The 25,293-nt window shown below is 38.9% G+C and overlaps 1 protein-coding gene across 1 annotated transcript; it reads right to left on the bottom strand.

Annotated features, from left to right (window-relative positions):
• Positions 1 to 4,849: 4,849 nt before the first annotated feature.
• DEK (DEK proto-oncogene) lies at positions 4,850 to 24,913 on the bottom strand. Its single transcript, XM_082499416.1, has 11 exons — positions 24,678 to 24,913; positions 22,527 to 22,673; positions 21,064 to 21,165; positions 20,460 to 20,569; positions 17,654 to 17,748; positions 14,754 to 14,874; positions 13,424 to 13,606; positions 9,886 to 10,018; positions 7,455 to 7,603; positions 6,127 to 6,195; positions 4,850 to 5,143 (listed from the first exon to the last, which is right to left on the bottom strand). The coding sequence occupies exons 2-11, from the start codon at positions 22,660 to 22,662 to the stop codon at positions 5,132 to 5,134; spliced, it is 1,110 nt and encodes a 369-aa protein (XP_082355542.1). The 5' UTR covers positions 22,663 to 22,673; positions 24,678 to 24,913; the 3' UTR covers positions 4,850 to 5,131.
• Positions 24,914 to 25,293: the final 380 nt, after the last annotated feature.

Genomic DNA, 25,293 nt, shown 5'->3' with positions numbered 1-25,293 from the left:
AAGGTCAGATGAAAAGGCATGGCAAGTTATACAATATTACCATCCTTTTATCCCCAGGACCTCTGGAGATCATCTGGTTTAAGCCCTTACTTGGAACAGGGCCAACATGGAGCTAGTTGCTCTGGACCATGCCAGGTTGAGTTCTGAACATCTCCGACAACAGGGGGGAGTCCACAACTGCTCCAGGCCCCATTTCTGTGCAACCACCCTCACGGTGAAGCTCTTCTTCCCCTGACACGTAATTACGATTTCCCTGGTGGCAGCTTGTGCCTGTTGCCTCCTGTCCTCTCACTGGGCACCTCCAAGCAGAGCATGGTGCCCCACCTTCTCCTGCTCTCCCATTTGGGTAGCTGCAGACTGCGGTATGGTCCCCCTTTATCTGTCTCCTCTTAAGGCTGAGCAAGCCCAGCTCTCTCTGCCTCCCCTCCTACATCTTGTGCTCCAGCCCCATGACCACCTTGGTGACTGACTGACCCTCTGCTCAACTTACTCCAGTATGTCCATGTCTGTCTTGCACCAGGGAGCCCAAAGCTAGACGCAGCACTCCCGAGGTAGTCTCACAAGTGCCGAATGGGGGGTAATAATCATTTCCCTCAACCTGCTGGCTACATACTTGCTGAAACAGCCCAGAGTGCTGCCACTGTTCCTTATCACAAGGGCACACTACTGAATTGGGTTCAACTCCTTGTCTGTGAGGACCATCTGCCCCTACCCAGGTTCTTTTCTGCAAAGCTGCTCAGAAAGAAACCATCCCGTCGCCTCCTGCACTGTTGCACTGGGTCATTCCATCCCAAAAGCAGGATGCTGCATTTGCTTTTGTTGACCTTTAGGAGGTTCCTCTCAGCCCATTTCTCCTGCAAGTCAAGGTCCATCTGAATAAACTTTTAGACCTACAACTTCCAGCTAATTGCTTTAATAAATATTTCCAAATTCAAAGGCAGGGAGACATTTCTTTGAAGAAAGAAAATAAACTTATCAGCATTCAAGATGTTTCTTAAATTTTTTCAGCAAGCGAAACATTGATTTTAATAAATTTCTTATTGCAAGTTTTCAGACAGTATTCTGGCGCCTTATAGGTTTTCCACTGGTCTCCCTAAACTATGGGAACTAAAATAACAGCCACCACCACCAGAAGTTGTTTCAGGAATGCTTTCATCTAGCTCAGCCTAAGCTACTTGATTATAGTCAACTTTCAGATTTGGAAGCAGGAATAATTAGATCTACCCAAGCGGTCATGAGCCACCCTCTCTCTGAAACAGCAACAGAGCTAATAAACCTTACTGGAATCACCATGCTGACTGCCAAGGCCATTATTTGGCCAGATTAAGCACTGGGCTCCAAGAGAGGTATTTTTAAGTTCATCTTAGCAGTGGCTAATCTAAACCCAGACATTCATAGATCTTACTTTGTCACATGCCATGTAACAGGATAATGCAGAAAGAACACAGATGCTGTAAGCCTGCTCAGATCCAAGAAGGCTATTAGTCTAGAGCTTCTGGAAAAAAAGTGGGATGACACTTAAAGTTGTATATGCCTAATTTCATCTTGGTTAGACATGCCTGAGCAGTATACCATGGGCTACCACATAACTCTAACTCAGCTCTTTACCTAAAGACATGTAACCTCTCTTCACTCAAAATTTCTACTCTTCCCTTTCCCCACCTAGCCTTTCTCCTACTGGGCCCATACACTGTTACCTCAAGTACCAAACTCACTCATAAGAACAGTTGTTTATATAAACAAGTCATTCAGGGCAATTTGTGTGGTTTTACAGGTCAACAAACAAAACACTGAATACCAAATCCTTAACTAAACAGAGGAACCAACACACTGGACTGTAGGAATTATGCTGTAAGCAATTAAATCAAGATGTTAGGACTATTTTTCTAGAATACAATGGTGTCATGGTTTAGGCCAAATCCGCTACTGGGGACCTGGGGGACCCCAGATGGGACCGGCAGATGCTCCCCTCTACCCCTCTTCAAAGAGAGAGGCAGAGGAGTGAAAAAGAGACTGATGAGTTTAGAAGGAACTGAACTACTTTAATGAAATATTAATAATAAAATAAAAAGAAATAATGAAATGTATACAAAACTGTATCAAGCTCCCGAGATGACAATCACGACACTGGCTGGCACTGGGGCAGTCCCAGACTGGACTCAGTGATGGACGGGAACTGGATTCAGGATCAGGATCAAAGGCAGACAAACAGAGTCCTCCTCAAAGGTCAGCCATTGAAGACAAGAGAGCTGACCCTTTGATCCCTCAGCTTTTATACTGAGCATGAGGCAGATGGGATGGAATACCCTGTTGGTCACCTGTCCTGTCCACTCCTCCCTGCAGGTGGGACCCCACTATGCTTTTCCGCTTCTAACCCTCCAACGTGGCAAATAACAAAGTTGGTTGGCCTTGGGTGTTACAGCAATAAGTATAAGCAAGAGCCTCTCTGCATACCATGCCCGGGCATCAGCTATAAACAATTGGTCTTATCACTCTGAGAGAGTGAACACTGTCTGCACAATATGCTGTTAATTTCATTAGTTAGAAGAGGCCCAGCTAAGAAGCAAAGTTAGTGAACAAAATTGGTTCTGTTTTACCTCAAACCAGGACAAATGGTCAGGACATCATCTTGAGCATCTGGAAGGTATAGGCCTGAACACTTCATTCAGTTACGTTTTACCTAGTTAGCCAGTTTCAATTTTTCATGAGCATCTCTGTAAAGGATTTAGACACCTGATCAGCTATGTTTTTAATCCAATAGCATCCAGATAAGCAGGACATTTCATTTACCTTTTAGTATTGTCTTGCAGCCTTTCCCTCAGTTGTAGAAAGAACTGGAATCTTGTATCAGTTGCAGCCAGACTGGTATGTATTAGCAGGTAAAAGGCTCAGGCATTTTTTCTCTGTTGAGGACTACACTTAGCTAAGAGATTTAAACAAAGTATTTGAAGGATCTGAAGTTCATTTCCATTCCATCTGTGCAATTCCAAAGTAGCAAGTAATGTGTATATACAACAAATAGAAGTACACTATCCTTTTGTAAGTTTTCATTAGAATTTACACTGTAAGAAGTGTTTATACTTGTGAATCACTCATCTTAAAAACACTTCCTGACCCACATAATTAAAACTGACTTGTGTATTTACATAAAAATCACAAGGCAGTTCAAGTATTTGTAGAAAATCCATCTAAAAACCCAACAAAACTTGACACAAGTAACTTACCCTTTGGAAACTTTTGATGTTTTTAATTGCAAATTAAGAATGTTCTTTATGCTAAGGTAGTTCAGCAAGGAAAAAAAAACACAAACAAACACACACAAAACCAAAACCAAACCAACCTCACATAAGGTATAAAATCTTATCCTGGTGCAAGGACACACATTTCAGCAACGGTATCTTTAAAGTAGCCTGCTGAATCAGGCTTGAAGTTTCTACCAGATGCGATTAAGACAACAACCTTGTTTCTGTATAGATTTTTTTTTTACTATACATTTAAGCAAATGTTAAATCATCAAAATTGATTTACATTTTTGTGAAAGACATTTATTGGATACAAAAAGCCCCATTACATTCAGCCTTATTTTATAAATGATTACACACAAAGAAATTCCAAAAGTGTGTGAAGATAATTAGTCTAACTGGCTGAACATTTTCAGAATTTAGATCATTTATGAACCCTTATTTCTCAACTGTACAATAATAAAATTCAAAAAAATACACTTTGTTTTTCCAGCAATACTAGTCAGAGGGATTCTGTGCTCATGGCATTAATGGCAGCCCACACTTTGGCAACTCTTTGTTTCATGATTTTACATGTAGGACTTCTCGTATTAGCAACAAAGTGTATGGAGAACAGAAACCTAAACAACGAAAAATTACGCAAATAGTTCCCTTCGATCCAAAAAGCTATGGGCCAAAGTTCAAAACTGCAGGCTTAAGAGTACCATTGTCCATGTTGAGGCACCAAGGCTCAGGTTCAGAAGAGCTTTCCCCATACAGAAGAGAGATTAACGACACAGTCAGTGCTACCCAATTCAAAAGCCCCACTGTGGACTTCCAAAGCTATTGAGCCTCCCAGCCGTATATCTTGGATACCCACTTCTGAGATGCTAGGCCATCACATCAAGACACTAAAGTAAAAGATTTGTTTAAAAGTGAACTTTAGAAATTTCTCTATAGCCTTTGGAGTGATTTTATTTACTATGTCAAGCCTTTGAAACAAATGCATCTGTAGTCTTTTGTACAAAGTTAAATGCTGAAAAACTTAAGTATAAAACTACAGTTGAGTTTCTGTACAAGGTAAGATGGGACAAACATCGTAAAACCTCAACTTGTTTGTAGTTTCATGAAACTTCTGCATACCAATTTTCCTCCCAGCCTCACAGGGGAACACTGACATTTCATGTCATAAATCCAAAGATAACAAGATTAAAAAACTGATTTGCACAAAAGAAATCGGAAATAACTTTATATACACAACAGAAAGCCTTTTAAAAGTACAAAAATAACATCTATATGCCAATTAGTTACCATGCTTTGACAGTTCTCTCAGTGCCTACACATGCAAGACGGTAATCTAGATTTAGAATAATTCTGCATCTGTAGAATGTATCAGAATATAAAAGACATTAACATGTGACTAATTTGTTATTGTCAGAATGGATATGTATTCAAAATATCTTTATAACCAATACTGCAATATTCCAGTCTCTGCATGTATATGTGCAGATAAGCAGCTTTCATCTTCCGTGATTTTAAAATCTCCTGCAGTCTAGTAATCCACACTAAAAATCTATGATGGTTCTAATGAATCTAGTTATACAAAGCAATTCAAAATGTACAAAAACTATAAAAAAGGGAACATTTATTGCCATGCATGAAACTTAAGTATGTTCAACTAAAAACTGCATCAAATGCAGTTTTGTTGGTTTTTTTTTTTTTTTTTTTTTTAAAAAAAAAAAAAGATACACAAAGCAATTTACATCAACACTCTTAACATTAGATCAGCAGAATCATCTCTGACTAAATACCACAGGGGTAAGACACATTTCTTTTGCTGGTGCCTATCAGATCTTCAAATCCATAGGAACGTAAAACCAGGAATCTTCATTTCCCACAGTCAAATCACATCATGAAATCAACTGAAATGAAAAGTGTATTAGTTTTCTCCTTGCTCTCAATCCAATTACATACAGCCTCTCCTTTTGCATCAGGCTATCAAGAAAGTACACTCTACTTTTGCTATCACAAAAAAAACAGGAACACCCCTACAGCAGACAAATTGCTCTCTTAATGCCTTTGCTGATAGTGACACATGCATGCACAGCACATAGACGCAACTTTTTCTAGGTAACCATATATCAATATCTGCAAATGAAGCCACAAGAGAAATAGAAGATACTTTATTAACTCCACTCGGTGAGCCTCACTTCTCTAATTCCATTTTTAGTTTTGGGGCAAGCAAAGTAAGAAAACTTTCAAATTCACATACAAATTACCAACCACAGACTGGACAATAAACCCTTTGTCATGAGTACATTATATCAGGCCTAAACTTCAGTGCAGCAAACTCAAAGGCAGCATTATAACTGTGCTACCAGCAGCATATACAGAGAAAAGCTGTCTATCTTTATGCTCTTTTGCCTTCTCTTTGCCAGAGCTTGCAGGCTGCAGGCTTATACAACCTCATGCATCATTACCTACGAATGTATGTGGTCAGCACATGAATTACAGGGCACCTTGCAGCCAAGACTAATTTAAAGCAAATGCATAGCTTTCAGAGAGTAAAAGTCATAAAAAATGATAGCTTTCATTTTAGTTCTGCTTACCAGAGGAATCATAATAGCAGTGGCATGCTAAGAAAACAGACTCTGAAGTGGTTATTTTTTGAAAGAAGGATATAAAAAAAAAAAAAAAAAAAAAAATCGGAGCCAGAGTTCAGGTTTATCAGAGCACTAAACTTCCAATATTATACAGGAGGCTATTAAAACTAGTATAACAGGATGCCATTAAAACTAACATAACAGGATGCCATGCCACTTTCTAATAGGCTGAAGAAAAAAAAAAAAAAACAAAAACAAAAACAACCCAACCCAGGATGTTTTCTAAATGATAAAGTCTTTACCTCTTTGACTGTTTTTTTAATGAAGTCTTTCCTGTCAGATAAATCATAATTAGGATACTTTTCATATACCTAAAAAAAAAGTAAAAAAGAAAAAAAAACAACTTCAAATTACTTTCATGCAATGTATTGTATAAATAGAAGGAGTTTAAGTAAATTTAGGGCAAAAATTGGTGTGGTACTTCTAGTACTACAACTGTCAAAACACCCCCTGTTAATTATGGCAAGTGACAAGCTTGTTTTCCTGTCCTTATTTTGACCACAAATATTTAAATACATAAATACACGTTTTCTGTAATGTTTTGTCACCGACTAAATTTTTCACATCAACAAACTGGAATGCCTAACTTGCCATGTCAGGCAAATAAGAATTCCCCAATCTTCGTCTTACATACTCTCTAAGTAGTCACATACCCCTGCATTAGTGTAGGAAGCTAAACAAATATCAAATCCCATTGCTTATTTATTTTTTGCTAACAAGTGACTAATAGCGTCAACATATTTAAGTGCTATTCTACAACTATTCTTTGGTTAACTGGGTGGGAGAGGACCAAACAAACAAAAAACTGATGCCAACACTGACAACCAATGAAGAATGTTTTATTTCAGTATTCCAAATTTCAGACTTCTAGAATGACTACAAACATGACAAAGAGTTTGTACAGAATATAAGCATACAGTTTTCTCGTAAGAATAACTTCTTGGAAGTATCAGGAAAACAAACATGCAAGTTAACTGACTGTAGAAAGAGTCAAGGTAACAGCATTGCGTGTGATTTGGTCACTTTTCCCCACCTTTCCCATTTCCAGCTCATGGTCCCTTCCTGGCGCATGTCCTGGCAACTAATGGATTCCTTGCTGAACTGATTCAACTCACTAACTCAGCTGAGAACTACTCATTTTTTGCTGATAGAGTTGAACAGACTCATAAAGAGAACATATGAAGAATGAGAGCAAGGTGAGCAGGAGAAATGTACAGAGAGCATGACACAGCCCTCCCCTTTTGACAGTAGCAAGCTGCTGCACTGTCTCAGCATCTCAAATATTTTCTCTTTAATACATGGCAGCTGTTCTGGAGGTAATATTGCTACTTTCCATGTAGCTAATTTTTCTTAGGAGATTTCCCTTCTAATGTTGGGTATCAGTGTTGCATATCTTAAGATTAAAGCTCTCCTTGTTATAGCTGTTGGCAAGTAAATAAATCAATGCAAAACTACTTTTGTTTGTGAACCTTTATGCGGAATGCAAGACTCCATTTCTGAAACAATAACAAAAATCTGTTCACAGACAACCCACTGCCTAAAGAGAGATTGTAAAATCATATTTGCTTACCTCCTTGCAAATTTGTTTCATTGTGACCTCCTCCAAGTTTGCATTGGCCAACAAGTTCTTGACAGTTTCCTTAAGTTCTTCATCTGTGGGTGGTTTCTTCAGCTTTTTAATTAAAGGTTCATCATCTGAACTATCCTCAGATTCACTTTCTAAATATGAAGAATAATTTGAATTGTAATAAAAGATTTCCAATCTGCTTCCTTCCTCCAAAACAGCAGCCATCAGAACTTTCCCCAAACATCTGATGCGGATGTTCTCCCTTAAAATAGACATCTTGCCAGACCATCCATTTAGAAACAAAGCAAATGCTATCAAGACTACATTTATTTATGAATCCACGTCATTGTTGATGAACAATCAGTTTACAAATCAATATGTACTCTAGAAAGCATTGGACAGATTAAATTAATCTATCAAACTAAAAAAAAGTTTATTGCAGCAATTCTAAATTGAGGTATTATGGCCCTAAAAAAAGTACTTATTTGCTTTAAAAAAGTTCAGATTTTTTTTCCCCAGCAGTGCTGCCCACTAGGATCTTGTAATTTTGCAATGCTGCCTTACTGAACATGCTATCGGAAACACTGTGACAACTTCCTTTAAGATTCTCTTCGTTTGTTAACTGAAGAGGCACAGGACACTCCCACAACCTTTTCCAGCAGCAAAAAAATTAGGCTGAACGACTCAAACATCCACTCAGTTCCTCTACTGCCAACAAGGCAAAATTCAAAACAGATGCCAAATGATCTAGATAATGAGCTTACAGAAGACTTAAGATTTTGATTTTTGTACTGTGAACATGCTCCTACTGCATTTGTTTTGAAGGTAGAGACATTATGAATATATTACATAACATATGCACAACACATGTATTTATATATATATATATTTGTTGATGAAAAAATATAGCACGCACACACACACACAGAGTCAGCCACACTAGTAGTGCCAGTAGCCAATCTGAAAATTCATTGAGTTCAGCACAGGCCAGTTTACTTTGCTGACAAGTAAGGCTATGAAAGAAGTTTAGTATAATTCCATGTCGTTCCTTTTCTTAATACACTGACAAGCTGGGTAAATAATCTGAACTGTCTGATGGCTGTGCATATATATGCTAGTGTTGACATTAAAAAGGTATGTTTGCAGCATGGATATATTCTGCATTAATAACTCATACTACAATTGTTACAGAGACATGACTTATCTCATAAGGGTATCAGAGATTTTAAGGTGGGAAAAGAGAGATGGAGATCATCTGGCTCGGAACAGGGCCAACATGGAGCTAGTTGCTCTGGACCATGCCAGGTTGAGTTCTGAACATTTCCAACAACAGGGGGGAGTCCACAACTGCTCCAGGCCCTGTTTCTGTGCAACCACCCTCACGGTGAAGCTCTTCTTCCCCTGACACGTAATTACGATTTCCCTGGTGGCAGCTTGTGCCTGTTGCCTCCTGTCCTCTCACTAGGCACCTCCAAGCAGAACATGGTGCCCCACCTTCTCCTGCTCTCCCATTTGGGTAGCTGCAGACTGCGGTATGGTCCCCCTTTATCTGTCTCTTCTTAAGGCTGAGCAAGCCCAGCTCTCTCTGCCTCCCCTCCTACATCTTGTGCTCCAGCCCCATGACCACCTTGGTGACTGACTGACCCTCTGCTCAACTTACTCCAGTATGTCCATGTCTGTCTTGCACCAGGGAGCCCAAAGCTAGACACAGCACTCCCGAGGCAGGCTCACAAGTGCCGAATGGGGGGTAATAATCATTTCCCTCAACCTGCTGGCTACATACTTGCTGAAACAGCCCAGAGTGCTGCCACTGTTCCTTATCACAAGGGCACACTGCTGAATTGGGTTCAACTCCTTGTCTGTGAGGACCATCTGCTCCTACCCAGGTTCTTTTCTGCAAAGCTGCTCAGAAAGAAACCACCCCGTCCCCTCCTGCAATACTGCAATCTTTACATAGGTATTAAGGAACTCAGTGTACGTATACCTTTTATGCATGTCATCAGATATGAGAAAACCAATAGCAACAGGACACATGTAGAACTCCTATCTAAACAAAAACCACATCAAGCTGCCGAACAAAAGACATACACAGTGGGTTATCTACTACTGGATCAATGTTAAGCTTCATGTAAAGTCACTGCAGAGACCAACAGAATTTCTCTAACGTTCTTCCAGCAGAAGGGACAACTAGGCTGATACTCTCAGTTTATATGCATATAAAAAGTATATATATGCACACAGCAGAAATTACATGAAGTAAACCCAAACCAAGAACGTTTTTTAAATTACTGTTGCAAGCAAAGAAACAGCAAGTAGCAAGCCAACAGTTCACCAATTTTATTTTCTTTCACAATTAGGTGCAAAAGCTTGCTCTCTAATAAGCATCCCAGTTAAGCCACAAGACAACGTATGATGAAAGACTTAAAGCATTTACCTTTTCTAGAACTGTTCTGACTTTTTTTAGTAGTGCTGCTGTCTGCCTTCTTGACATTTGCACCCTTCACAGGCTTCTTCGTTTTGGAAGTCGTCTTTTTAGATTTTTCTCTTTTAGATGCTTTTCTAGGGGGCTATGAAGAAGAGGAGAAACAGAAGATTAAAATGACGTTTTTTCCTCAAACAATCCATACCCCTTTTCTACAATTGAAATTATCTTTTCTGCCAATATAAACGAAATCAGCAAATTTAATTACTGTATTTTACTAGCAATTTCTACCCCTATACCATACGGGGAACATGCCCACAATAAGTATTTCTACATTCTTTTAAATTTCACATTTTTCTTCTACATGAGCTCTTAAGTTAAAACAGCTAGAACTTTTTCATGATACTAATCATTTGTTGTGCTACAACTTTTTATTCATAATCTAAAGGGTTGGTGTCAAGAGGATGAGGCCAGACTCTTCAGTGGAGCCCGACTCTTTTCAGTGGAGCCCAGCGACACAACAAGAGACAATGGGCACAAACAGGAAATTCCATCTCAACATGAAGAAAGGCTTCTTTACTTTGAGGGTGACAGAGCAATGAAACAGGCTGCCCAGAAAGATTGTGGAATCTCCTTCTCTGGAGATACTCAAAACCCACCTGGATGCGTTCCTGTCCAACCTGCTTTAGGTGAACCTGCTTTGGCAGGGGGGTTGGACTAGATGACCTCTGAAGGTCCCTTCCAAACCCTACCATTCTGTGATTCTGTGATAATTACTTATAATTAGCTTATAAAATCACTTTTAAAGGAAAATTTTTAAAAAGGACATGGTACGTTGTAATCAATTATTTCTAGATGCTAGAGCTCTCTAAGACTACACACAGCCAATTCTTTTTGCACTAGCTGAGAACTACATTAGCTAATCCATAATTTGGCCAATTATTGCCACTAGTAAAGCCCCCAAAAATGTAGCATTAAGTTAACATTAATAGAAGAAATTGGTAACATAAATACAGTATATACATATCAGTGCACTGCATTATTGGCACAAATTAAATACATGCTTAACACACAAAATCTTTAGATAGTACTTCTGACAACTCTGAAAGCTTTTCTTACAGAAACAAACATGGAACACTGACCAGGAATAAACCGTACTTCAGAGAAAGAACATCACAACACAAAACACATTAAGTAACAGTAGTTACTAAATTCGTAATTCTAATTTATATTTAAAATGGCAGTGTAATCAACAGAGCAAACAATGACATCTAAACAATTAAGATTAATTCATATAAAACTTAACTGCTTCTCTCATTAGCACCTGTGCAACTCTTGAAACTAGTATTTAATAAAACATTATATTTATTTACATTGGCTTGCTCAGTTATAGTTGCACTCACTCTGCAGTGTTAAAGGAAAGAAAAAGACTTTCACTGTTGAAATTCAGAAAATACATTCAAGGATGGCCCCATTTCTAAACAAACATTTGTAGTTTCTAACATTTCAGTTTTTTAATTTCTGCTAAAGCTCCATCAGCAGATACAAAGTTAGAAGTTACACCCAGAACTCACATTTCAGTTGTTTTTTTTAATAAAATTATGCTCCCCAGCACACAAAAATATTTCTGTTATCTTTTGCTTCCAGGTAACTGTAAGATTTCTTGTTTGTTTCTATTGTTTAAAGAAAGAGTTGCAACCAAAAGAAACATATAACTCCGAGGGCAATCTATTCCAGCCACTCCATGCCTAGGATCCTAATGGAGCTGGTGTAGCAAAGCAGATGTGCTGCCTACATCTTCCTACATCCTATGCCTTCCACTCATAATATGTTAAAGGATGTCATAAACTTAACCTTTTTTTTTTTTTTAAATGCTGCAATCTTAAAGCTGCACAAACACAGACATTTTCCATTTCACCATTTCCTATATTCAAACTAATTTGACATACTAGTGTTTGTGTAATAATTAAGCTTTTACTCCATGGAAGTCAGCTTCAGTTTCTGAAGACTACAGTCTACTCAGCTATTGCTTGGCAGAGATGTCTAACTCCTACCTTCTGAAAGGAGGCAAAGAAGACCCAGTTAGATCAACGGGGTTTACTGTGAGGTTTTTTTGTTTGCTGGGGTTTTTTTGTGTGTTTTTTGTTTTGTTTTTCTTTAAATAACTGAGTTCTTGAAAAATTTTCTAAAAGACAACTCCTGCCTCAAAGTGATATTCCTCTCCTCACAATAGGAAGACTGTCTTGCTGAAGAGATGAACAAATGCAAAACTTTTAGTATTTCAGCCCTCTTTCAATTTGCCATTTGTGGGGAAAGGAAAAGGCCAACTAAGAATTAAGTTTGCTTCATGGAGGCATGGAGAATTTCCTTAAACATGTTTTTCAATTAAAACTAACACCTATCAAAATGACAGTGACAAAAGCTGTTGACGTTACATAAATTGGCCGTTCAACAAAAGATTTTTGTTACTATTTTCTGTAGCTCAGACTATTTACTTAACAGCCTGTCACATTTCCACTGTAATAGACAGAATGTAAACAATGGTCTTATATTACAGCCAAAGGTTCCATAGCTTACATAAAGCATTTCCTTGGACAACAACAGTCAACTAAGTACTGTTTGTTGCAGCACTCTGAGGCTAAAAAGGCAGTCCCATCTAAATCAAAATATAGGTTAAGATGGAGCCTGTAGCTCCTTTTCATTTTTTTTTTCCAGCCTTCAGGCATATGGACAAATCAGCATTCACTTTGTACACAAATCAGCTGTACACTTGTACTAGCCTAGCCCTCCAGACTGTGTCTGTTCTGTGAATAAGTAGGGGGCTGAAAGAGAATGCACAGGTAAAGGTATTTTGCATTTAAATACAAAGTTAATCTCATTTATCTCCTACTATGAAAGGCTAAAAGAAGTTTCAAAGAAAAAGGAGAAAAAACAGAAAATACAGCGAGATGAGAACACTTTGGAGACTGCAGGGATCTTTGTAAGGCTGCTTACTATTTTGCTCACTTTACCTTTGTGATTCAAGACAGAACCCTAAAAGAGAGATTACAACACAAAATCCAGGAGAAATATGGAACCAAGACCCAAAACCAACACAGCTAGGTAGGTCAGGGACCTCTACCGAATTCATAGTTAAGTCCTATGTATCCAAACAAACACAACACAGAAAAAGAAAAGATAGATAGATATTGGGAATTTTTATGAAATTACATTAGTCATCACAAGATGATACAAGAAATTCAATCAATTATGTTTTAAAACCTGGCTGCCCCAAAATCATAGATAGTTTTATAAGGTGCACATATACATCCAAGAATCAGAATCTTCACCTCCTATTAATACCCTAACTTTAATGCACTAAGAAATTATGAAAATCTCTTATAAATTGCAGGTGTATTCTCTTTTCTTTCAAACCATTCATTCAGTTAAACATCACTCACCCTCAACTCTGCATATTACAAGAATTACTAATAGATAACAACCACATAATGACAAACTGCAGACAAACGTTTTTAGTTCTATGTTGAAAAATAAACAAAAACCTCATTACCTCATCTTCACTCTCTTTTTCTTCTGAAGAGTCATCCTTTTCCTTCTTTTCATCTTCTTCACTACTGGATTCATCTGACAAGATCTCTGGGCACTTGGTGCGTTTTGCTTTTCTTGTTGTTCCAGTGCTACTGCGTTCTTTTTTGCCACCTTTGCTTGGTGTTTTTTTGGACTTCGGCAATGGCTGAGAGACAGGGAGATGTGTTATCCAAGTAAGGATAGAAAAGTGCATTTTAAAAATATAATTTCCTTCAAGTTACATGAAAGAACAGTAAACAAATACAGAGGTCTCTCAAGTCTTGAAACAAAAACCAGGACTATTTTATGAACTACACTTAAGCCGTAACATTTTGCAGTAAGCAGAAATTCATTATGTAGATGGACCCGAGTAAAATGAAATTTCAGCTAAGCACCCTTTCCATTCCCATAACCAAACAAATCCTCAAAGGTGGGGGGTGAGGCAAGGGAAGCAAGAAAGAACATTCTAGAAGGAATGTTTTACCTACCTGTGCTCCCCCAACCCCTAAAAGCAAGGTTTTTCTTCGTGTAACAAATTAGTTGACAACTCTTCAAAAGATGTAAAGGCAGGAATTCTGTCATGTCTTATGCAATACTACATTTTGTTGTCACTCAGTACCAGTGTCCCTAAGGCACCATGCAGACCCCTTGTTCACATCACTTACCAGTGTTTGCTGGCAACAAATTTAATTTCCTGAATCTAACTATTTAAGTATTGCTTTTAGATTAAAAACTGAAAGTTCAAGAAGATTAAGAGTATATTAGTCTTGGCAGCTAAATCTAGTGCACTAGCATATTCTAATTAAAGCAAGTTTTCCTAGCCTTGCAACAAATTCCATTTAGTGATGACCAAATGTGATCACACGCACTTGTCAACTTGTAGCACACCCAAGTAACATTTGACAGCTTATTTTCCTGTCCTTTCATGTTTTATTTCCTTGCTCTGACACTTTTTTTTTTCATTCCTGCTCACATTTTATGCCTATTTGCCTCCGTTCACCCGCAAAGCCCAAGCTACTTAGGGTATCTGGGTACGGATATCTCTAATTAGCTTCATCTGTTGACCACATACACACTGTTAGTGCACAAAAGCAGAATGGGTGCATTTACATGTAAGCATATAGTTTCTAAGTCCTCACCCTATTATGGATATCTGCATGAGCAGAGCTGCTCTCAAGAAGCCATTGCTTCTTCAGTAAGTTAGAACAATAATTGCATTGCCACTGGTAACAGGCAAATATTAAGGAATAGAGGCAGCTCCATTTTTTATCAGAACAAAGTTATAAAAGCAAGCATAACAACCTGCATCTCACCTTGCCTGAAGATTTTGGGTGCATTAAGAAGTTTAAGATTCTGGTTACCAGCTCACTATTAACACCTGACCTTTCCAAGTCAAGAACTTCACAGATACTTTTCAACATTGCATTTCTAAATCTGGAGAGACAGAAAGAAAAAAAAAAAAAAAGATTCAGTATCACACCCTAAACAATTGGTCAACATTTGACTGCTGTTAGAAGCTCCTATCTGGTTTGTGTCTGCAACCTGACAACAGACATGAATACATACACTTAACTATGTTTGCAGTCTTATCTATAGTTAGCAAAGAACCACCACCATATTACATAAAGCAAAATAAAACAAAATTCCCAAATCCCCATGTGTGTAAAGTGGGACATAAAAAATAGAAAAAAAGTTATAAAGTTTTAGTAAAAAAGTCTTCCCCAGAATCTCCCCTGATCTACCAACACTGGAAAGAATCAACCTTGGAAAATAAATCCAGTGGGTACAAGACTTGAATGCTAAGCTGTCAGTGGGGGTCTCCCTTTATTTACTCTGGTTCCTTATCCCTTTAAGGAAGTACCTTTGACGAAGCTAGGTGAAGAGAAACTCTGACATCCACCCCCTTTACTCTAAAAGGATCTTGAACCAATTGTCCCACTTAATCATTTGTCCCACTAGTATTGAAAAAAGTGTAAAGACAAGGTCAAATCCTGTGAGGGTATGACATCAGAATGCAAGCTTAATGAGATCTAAAAGAAACCCCAAAACCAAACAAGGAAACCCCTACTTATTCTACCTGTTACCGCCCTTCAAGTCTTTATGATTTCCTCTTCACTTATTTTGTACAATGCTGCCTGAAAAGTGGATTTCATTATCTGACCGTTTTTCACATAGCTATTTCTGGTAATCAAAGTCAAAGGAAACTTATTTTTCATTATTTCTTCAAAGAGTCAGTGCAACTATTTCACGGTGGCCTACAACCTCTCTAGAGTAGCATTTAATTTCAGTCTGTCCCTTTAAACTCACAGACTTAAGGGAGCAGAACAACTTTGTTCTCCCATGTTTTAGTGCATGGGAACAAGAAATCTTAACTGGTTTGGTACATCTCGCTGCTTCAAAGTATAGTTCATCCACCATCCTTCCAATGATGAAGGCACATCTTTCAATCATTTTTCTAGACAACGTTATAAAAAAAAATTTCTGCAACTTTAACATGCGGAAAGCCTTCCTGTTTAGCTTTTGAGAATACACTGAGTATTTGTAAGTTATTCCTGCAGAATCAAAAGTCATTCTCTTACATTTTAGGAGACAATGATACTATAGAGTCAAAGCTACTTAACTTGTTAACAGATTTAAAAACTGCATAACACTGAAGTTTCCGTTTCAGACTTTCAAGACCCTGTATACTGAATTTAGGATTTTATGGTTCTATTGCTGCTTTAACTAGAATTCTTTATGACTTGTGTTACACGCAGCATCTGTCCTCATATTTTAACCTAGGTTAGAATATATACAAAGAATAAATATCACCTCCCAAATAATTTCCTATTTTAATTCTTTGAAGATACATCTGCAGGTAACAGCAAACATAATGTACTAAGTATTAAAATCCAGTTCAAGTGTGGAATAAACAAGTGCACACAAGTTTTCAGTCAGTAACTTCCCTAGCAAGTAGTTTTGACTTAAAAAAAAAAAAATATCCAAGAACTTTAATTCACACAGCCACCTCAACTCTCGTTCTTTGGAGTTCATAATCTGAACAGTAAGAATCTGCAAAATATTTTTTTTCTTTGCTCATCTTGTTTAATGCTGTTAAACATGATGACATCCAAGTGTACACTGTGGGCAGAAATCAACCAAGTAGTCAACATAAATTAATCAGCAGTGTTTCATACATAAGTATGAACAGCAGCAGAACTTACCACAGTAACACAAGCACACAGGTCTCAGTACCTTGATATTAGTGAAAATGCAACCAGTTTTCAGAACATTTGCTGCAGACTGAAGGGTAACAAAATTTAACTAGCAATTGTTTCATACGGAAAATATGAAGAAAAAATGAGCTAAAATATTTAATTTGTGATCTTTTTGCAGATAAGGGGAAACATTATCCATTTAAATCAGTGGGAAACAGTCAAAACACCCATCCTGAGACAGAGTTTGTCTTGTAGATAGATTCATATGGATTTGAGAAACCCTACTCCTAGAAAACTGCATATCTGAGGAAGGAAGATTTGCAAATTCCGGAAGCCTTCTCACTATCAATGAACTGATGCTAAAAAAAAAAAGATTTAGAATCAATTGTGTAGAATTTATTAGTTCTTTTATTTGTTACAACTAGCTGCACAAATATGCAAGGGCATTTTTAAACCCTTTGAATCCAGTCAAAACCAAGCTGCACCAGCTTCTTCTGTTAATACAGAAGCAGCTTATGTGGGGAGACACTAAAAAAGAAAGACTTTTTTGACTAGTTACTTCACTTTTTTGACTAATTCTAGCAATAAGACTATGTGTTTCATATACAATAACTAGAAATGGCTTTGATTCTGAAGGAGGAAGGTTTTGAGGCATAGAAGGATGCACGTTTGCACCACGAATAGAGGACAACTTATTCACAACACTATGCTTGCCCTGGGCAAATAAGGTTTTCCTCTCACTTGGCAGAAGAATCTGCTAGTTAGCACACGATAGTTAAAGCCATGACTGTAGGAACTGTGAATGAAATGTTCACAATTTAACTCCTTTTCCTACATTTCAAGTTGTCTTAAGAGATCAGTTTGTGTGATTAAAATGAGCTCAGAAACAGACCATAGAGCTCTAGAAAACAGTGACTCAGCTTAAAGTTTAAATTTAATCTGAAATAAAATTTTGAGAATAAGAAGGAGTGTATAGCATGAGTCAAGCTATGTTAAGCAGCAATAGAGATCATTACTTCTTTAACATTTCTTCCTTCTTTTTGTATTGGTCACTTCCTTTTTCAAATGGGAACCCGCTGAACTGACCCACATTCTTCTTGAGGGAAGCAACCTAGAACAGAACACACAGATTACTTCCCATTGCAAGTAGTTTAAAAGATTTAATCCAATTACATTTGTAAACTTTTCATACGAGAAAAATCTATTCCAACATTTAGCTTTCTGTTGACAAAAAGTTATACCCTTTAAGTTATAACCTACATGGATTATGCCTTTATCTCATGACAGCCAAACTACAACAATTAAGTTCTTGTGATCTTAGTACTTTTAATTCATTTTAGTAACTTACCAGGTAAAATCACCTGCCATTTCAAGCTTGTTTAGAACATGCCGCATGATTATTTACAGCTTTTCACAACTATGATCATATGAACCCTGTTGCATGCTTTGTACCATGCAATTTGTTATAGAATAGTGAATTTTGTTTTTACTCTACGATCTGCCAAAGCAGATTTGCTTTATTTGCTTTTCTAAAGTCTTACATAGGACCATGATTGTACTTTTGAACCTTTTCTTTAGCATGACAAATTTTTGCATTTACATACCACCCAATTTACAAGTTTAACCATTATACCTGCAGCCTGAACGGGGTTGAACTTTCATTGTGACAACCCCTGTAATGAGAAAATTGCTCCCATCAAAATCCCAATATATTAAGTTCTTTGTTTTCACTCTATCTCTTTTTACCAAAAGTAAGTTAAAAAACATCCCCAAATCTTTTTATTCTTCTGAGATCTTTTGAACACTATCAAGAATAATTTGAACTCACTTTTGAACTCACTTTCAATAGTTCTACAAATTTTTTTCCTGGTGTTTCTCCATTAGTTTATAATTTTACCAAAGCTAAGCTCCTTTTCCAAAGAGAATTATCTTTGTCCAGCACCTAGAGAAAATTTGCAGATGGCATTGGTATGTTTTATTTAAAAATATTAATTATGATCCAAAGCACATACAAAACGTGCATACAAGACAACAGCTGATCTTCGCTATATTAAACAGCATTCTCAGTTCCCAACAATTCTGATTAAATACAGTTTTGGATGAAACCATACCAACATATTTCCAGGCAAATAATTACATTCTCATATCTTTGGAGTCAAACCACTGGGACACTGCAGCAATCCAGCTGGACTTTCTAACAAGCCTACATCCAAAAGACTAAATGTGGGAGGGCAGAGCAAAAGTGGGGGTGAAATTGCATGCAAGTAAGTGGTGCGGGATGGAAGGGCGAGATCTGTATTTCAACAGCAGTTGTGTATAATTAGTATGATTCAAGAGTGTTAAATATTAATTACAATTATATAATTTGCACATAATTATGAAAGGGCAAATAGTTGTGTGCCTATTAGCTGATTATTTATTACTAAATCAATTATTAACAACAGTATCATTGAGTTGTTAGTTTCTTAGCAGTGTGTTGCACAATCAATAAACTATAGTCTCTTAAATCTCTTACGCCTCAGATCTGCAATCTAAAGTAGAAAAGATAGACTCAGGTAACGGTATCCCAGTAACTCCCCACAAAGACAGTAGAAAAGCATTACTCTTTTAATGAAGAGTAAATGGATGCAGTTAGATGACTTCCACGGTAGAGCATGTTAAATCAGAAGGTTACATGGTTCTGTCATTGTACCTTTCCTATCAAACAAATTAAATTCTACTGCAGGACAAACCAAAGGTTTGCAAAACTCTGTACGCTCTGAGTCACAAGTTCTCTAGTCTGATTTATTGCCATAGTGAATATACAGCATAATTCACAGAACTGGGTCTTAATGAATATATACTGTTCTTTTTCTGAATAATTAAGGCAACAGATCTTTCTTTGCTATTTAAAAGCAGCACTACATTTGTAGTAGTGGTCTGAGATATTACAGCTAGCATGCATCTGTACTAGTACTATTTAGTTCCTGGTTTCTGTGTGCTGGCTGTTCAAGTTTCCAAAATACACAAAGAGGCTAAAACCAAATTCCTATAAATATGGTAAGTGTATTGAAATAGTAAAATGTAATCTGCCTTAATTTCTCTGCATCCATTTTACCTCTATTAGCAAAGAAGATTTGGGTAATATTTACTCTGAAAGTTAAGGCACAATCACTGATACATAAAGGGCTCCAAGAAAGATTTGCTATTACATTTTCTTTAAGTTTCATCCTTAAATACAAAAGCGAGCATATCAGTTTTTAATGAATATTTTAATTACCTTAGACAAATGTGACAAAAATCACTGTAAAGATTTTACGTATAGTGTAGTTTCACTTTCTACTGCTTTATGCAAACTAAAGGAGAAAATGGCTAGGTAAGTAGCAATGTATTAAAACCTACTAACAGGTTTCAAACATAAGAGAAATAGAAGTAGTAAGAAAAAGCTACATTGAACAAAATAACTACATGCAGTATTTTGACTAAATTCTGTATCTCAGCAGCTTTTAGTATGCAAACCATACATTATTTCCAACTCATTCTCATAAGGTAAACCACCCCTCCACCCATTAAAAAAAAAAAAATTAAAACAAAATCTATATTTAAGCAGACTTACAATTCAGTGCACCTGCTCATAGGATTTTTATAGGAAGAGGACTTTACAGGAGTTAGAAAAATTATGGGCTTGCTTAACTGGTCCTGCAATATTCATTTTCTAAGTAGTTTGTAATAAATGACACATAAGAAGTAGATCCACAAATGCAAATGTAAAAAACTGTACTACAAATACTTTTATATCTATTAGTTCTCATGCATAGTGAAAGAGTGATTTTAAGTTCTTACAGTGCCTGGCCTGTTGTAGAGGAGTTTGTGCAGGTTCCTAAGTTCATCGGTCTTCTTTTTGCTCAGAAAGAATTGTATCCTTTCAATTTCACAGAGTTTTTGTCCTTTTCCTGAAACAGTTAAAATCAATTATGCAAATCATCACACTCCTATTTACCTGTGTGTTTTTATCTTCAAATATCTACTGTTTTTTAAGCAAGCAGTTATTTCAGAATAGCATCAGACATAATAATCAGTCAAACATTAAGTAGGCCTTTTCCTATCAATTAGGCATCCTGACATTCTCTTTACTTGACAGTACCTAGACTGGGGTACAAGGACTTGGCAGTTCTCTTTATTCTAGGTGCTCCTGCCTTTTCCAGTGATGGCTAGTTACTGAATAACCTATTCCAACTAAGTTTAAACATTATGTAACTTCTATAGTTTAAATTGATGCTACACTGTAAAAGAGTGTTTTCATGTAATGATAATAGCCTTACTATTTTAAAATGTATCATGACTGTTAAGTTAGGTCTCATCTACAACAAATTAATAATTTGGTCTTTTAAGAGGTTTCATTATTGTTCCCAACACACACAGTTCTTATGTGAGAGCACAAGCTTACCTGGTGTAATTGTAAAAGGTTGTTTTTGCAACGAGGACACTTGCATGGTCAGTCGGTCTACCTTCTTTTTCTCCCTTTTTCCTTCAACAATGAGACTCTTTTCTGCAAAAGACAGCTTCCTTAAACACAGTATTCTTCACTACATAAGCAGATTCCACTGTAGCGACAGACAATACAACAATGAATCGTTGCAACTGCAAACCAAACATGCATATAACCAAGTACTATGACACTTGGAAACCTTTGGCTAATAGGTCAATGGGATTCTATGGAGCTGCTTATTGGAGTCTCCAGTTCTTAACAGCAATCCTACATCCAACTTCACCTTGACGACAAGGCTGGGCATTTCCTAAAGGGAACCTCACCCCACAATGGAGATTGCAGCACTATGCATTTTCAGAAATCCATCCTCTCTCACTTCACTGCCTTTCTGATGTACAGAAATTACATTGTTTGCATAGTCCCCTTCTGGGATGCCCCAGCTCCTACACGCACAGCTCCATTTTAGCTCTGTCGAGGAGAATACTTGCACCAGATGGGCAAAAGGAGAGTCCAGTATGCCTGCAAACACTTTCTCTTCCCACTGCTGGACTGGAGGACCCACACGTATCAGCAGGAGAGGCAGAAGCACAAGCACAGTGGAACTGTACTACACCTCAGAGGGCTACCCAGGACAGCACTCTGCAGGGCACAATATGAGTGTCACAAATACTACAAGAATACTATTCCCAGTAACTCTGGTACTGCTTAGTAATGAATACATTGCACATCGCTACTTTAAAGATACCGTCTCAGGTGAAAAAAATAAAGCTTCATCTAAACATTTCATACAAAAAATTTAACCTCAAATCACATCTCGAGCTATCCTTGGTGCTAAACAGATGGGCCCTCCTGGCTTTAATATCTGAAAGCAACTTCAAAATGTGTATGAACATCATCAAAATTGGATATGCATCTGCTGAAAACAGCAAAACACACTTGTTTGTACACAAGAAACAGTTGTTTTTAAAAACCTAGTTCTAATTACTCTGTTGTTTCCCAAACAGCATAATCTCTTTTTTTTCTACTACCTTTCCTAAAGTCAAACCTCAGCTCTTTTGCAAACACCGATCACATCAGAGTGTTACTGGAATAAAAGGATTCTGTTTTGGATATCTATTTTTATACAAATAATTTGATAAAGGACACTACCTCTTATAATCACCTAGAAGTTTATACAACAACAACAAAAAAACCTAGCATGGGAATCCAGGATGCTGGCAATTCCTTGAATCATTTCTGAGGAACATCAGCATCACTGTTTCCAGTGTTGCTTGTTACAGTCCACTGGGAAGCAGTTTATGACCCATGAGATAGATGTACCATAGATTCTCCTAATCAATAATTGTACAATTAGCCAAGATCACAGGAGATTGCATTCAGGTGTTTTTAAAGGACAGCTTATTCAGTGGAAAAACACATACCCTTTTCTTCCTCTTCCTCTTCTTCCTCCTCTTCATCTTCATCACTTTCCTCAGCTTTGTTTTCAGTTTCGGGTTGCTTCTCATCTTCTTTTTCAGAAGACATTGTATCTTCTTTAGACGAAACAACAGAAGACATGGTGTATGGTTCTGTAAAAAGCAATCAGGGAAACCATCATCAATATAACATTATACAGGAAAATTACAGGAGTCTTTTTTTTTTTTTTTTAAAAATCTTCTTGTACAGTAGAAGTAATGTCATAGCGCTCATATTGTGATTGTTCACATTCTTTAAGACACTAAAGTATTCTGCATACACACAATACATAAATTTTTTTCAGAAGTTGCCATCCATTCTGCAACTAACCTGGCTAAGAACAGTTTAAAAGATTATCAATTCTTTCCACAAACAACTCTTCCAGCTTGCTTTGTGAGGCATTCAGAAACACCCACTCAAGGCAGCTGCTGCTGTTATCTATTAAGAACTGTAATGTTTTAAGATATCACAATTTTAGTGTACCATATTATAAACTGAAGTTATTTCTGATCATGGTTAACTATGCATACAAGTTTCCTAGTAAGTTAAACAAACTAGATATTTAGATGGGGAATGGGAACAGAAAAATAAAAAAATAAGAGTTACAAGCAATATAGAAAAAGTTAATACTTTCAGAATTCAAATAGCTGTGACATCTTAGAGCTTGAAAATGCTTTTTGGTTTTAACCTGCAGATCTACAACAAAAAAGAATAAATGCTTCATACTTAGGATCTTTAAGAAGAGTCTTCTCTTAGCATTTGAAGTGGATTAAATGTTTACTTTAAAATTAAAACATATGACTTCAGCAATTACCATTTCTTTACTGACAAAGGATGCCTATCTAACAAAGGAAGACCATAGAATGGTTTAGGTTGGAAAGGATGTTGAAGATCATCTAGTACCAACCCCCCTGCCATAGGCAGGGACACCTTCCACTAAACCAGGTTGCTCAAAGCCCCCACCAGACAACCATGTCTGTTCATTTTAGTAAAATTCTAGCTTTCAAAGTCTTTCACTGTTTACAATCTGGAACAGCATCAGTTGTATAAGCCCTTGTTGGGAAAAAAAGAAAGCCACAAACAAACCATGATTAACCATTTTCTTTTTCCAATATTAAAGCCAAAACTATCTGCAAGAGGTCAGACTCAGTAAACAACAATAAAATCAACTGCGTATATACAATATGAACAGGTGTCAGAAAACAGCAGCACTCCAAATGACAGAAAACATGAGTTACATTACCAATAGTAAGGGGGAAAAGAAAGTTTACTCCTCTTTGCTAAATCACTAGGGGGGGAAAAGTTGAAATATCTCTCAGGGTATTACGATCAGAATTTCATTTGACACAGAAAACTAATCCGACTTTTTCACGACATTACTCTCTGAATTTTACTTGTCTGCACAAGTGACAAAACACGTGAAGTAGTACAAGTTGTCCTTCCTTCCCCTTTCATAGGAGCCGAACGGGAATAGGAAGGTAAAAGCCTTCTTAGCTTTTCAGCAACCAGGTCCCTGAGGACAACCTGCTTAGGGAAAAAAAAGGGTACTGGGATCTACGTTTCGGAAGACTTCAGTCGGGGGTATTTTCGGCCGGCAGAGGGTATCTCGCAAGCCGCCCCGAGAAGGACACTCGTGCACAACAGCACCTCCCACCCTCGTCCAGGACTTTTCGGACACGGTCTCGCCACCTGTCCCCTTCCCGAGTTGCGAGCCGAAGGCCGGGGAGGGCGATGACGATGGGTAGCGCCCGGAGGAGCCGGCGGCCAAGGAGAAGGACGGCGGGAGCAGCGGCGAGCACCATCCCCTTCCCCGAAACAGCAGGCAGCGAGACCGTTCCGTTCCGCCCCCCTCCCGCCATCGGGCAGGACGGAGCGCCCGGCAAACACCTCAGGCGGAAAACACCGCCCGCCGCCCCGCGGAGACCTGGGAGGGAGGCGGCCCCCGCGGCTCGGTGACAGGCGCCCCCGCCACACGGCGTCTCCCCGGCGGCGCAGCGGCTCCGTTTCATTTTCTCTCGTCACCCCCCTCACTGGGCCGCCTGCCCGGGCCCGGCCCCACCGCGGCGAGGCGGGAGCGCCCTCTCCGGCGCCGTTACGGCCATGGCAGCCGGACTCACCTCAGCTCAAGCCCCGGCTTCTGGCTCCTTCCTCAGGCGCGGCTGCGGCAGCAGCGGCGGCAGGCGACAGTTACCGGAGAAAGGGGGGGGGCGGGGGGGGAAGGGGGCGGGGCCAGGCCGGGCCGGGCGCCCCGGTGCACAGCGCCACACACGCACACACTCAAAGAGCCACGCACACCCCCACCGAGACGCGCGCTCCGCGTCCCGCCGTCGGTCACTCTCTGGCTCTCCCGGAATCAACAAGGTTTTCAAAATGGCGGGTTCCCGGGCGGGGAGAAGGAAGCGGGAAGGCGGCGGCCAATCAGCGCCCGCAGCCCCGCCGGCGCGGGGAGGCGGTGGCCGGGGATGGGGAAGGATGGCTGCGCGCGCAGGGGCGGGCGGTTGTGGCGGGGCGCGGGGATGTACGTGACGTGCGCCCGCCCGCCGCCCGGCCGGCCGGGCAGCGCCGCCCGCGGCGGTGACGTCAGGCCCCGCGGGCGGCGGCGGTGGCGCGCGCCTCCGCGAGGGCCGTTGCCTCCGCCGGGGTGGGGGAATGTGTGAGGGGCCGCCCCGCCCAGCCGCCACCGGCGCTTTGTTGGGCCGTACCTGTCCGCGCCCTTCCTCTCCCTTCCCCTCC

The sequence above is a fragment of the Vanellus vanellus genome (assembly GCF_965231255.1).
Source record: "Vanellus vanellus genome assembly, chromosome: 2".
Lineage (NCBI taxonomy): Eukaryota > Metazoa > Chordata > Aves > Charadriiformes > Charadriidae > Vanellus > Vanellus vanellus.
This window is presented reverse-complemented; position numbering and strand designations above follow the sequence as displayed.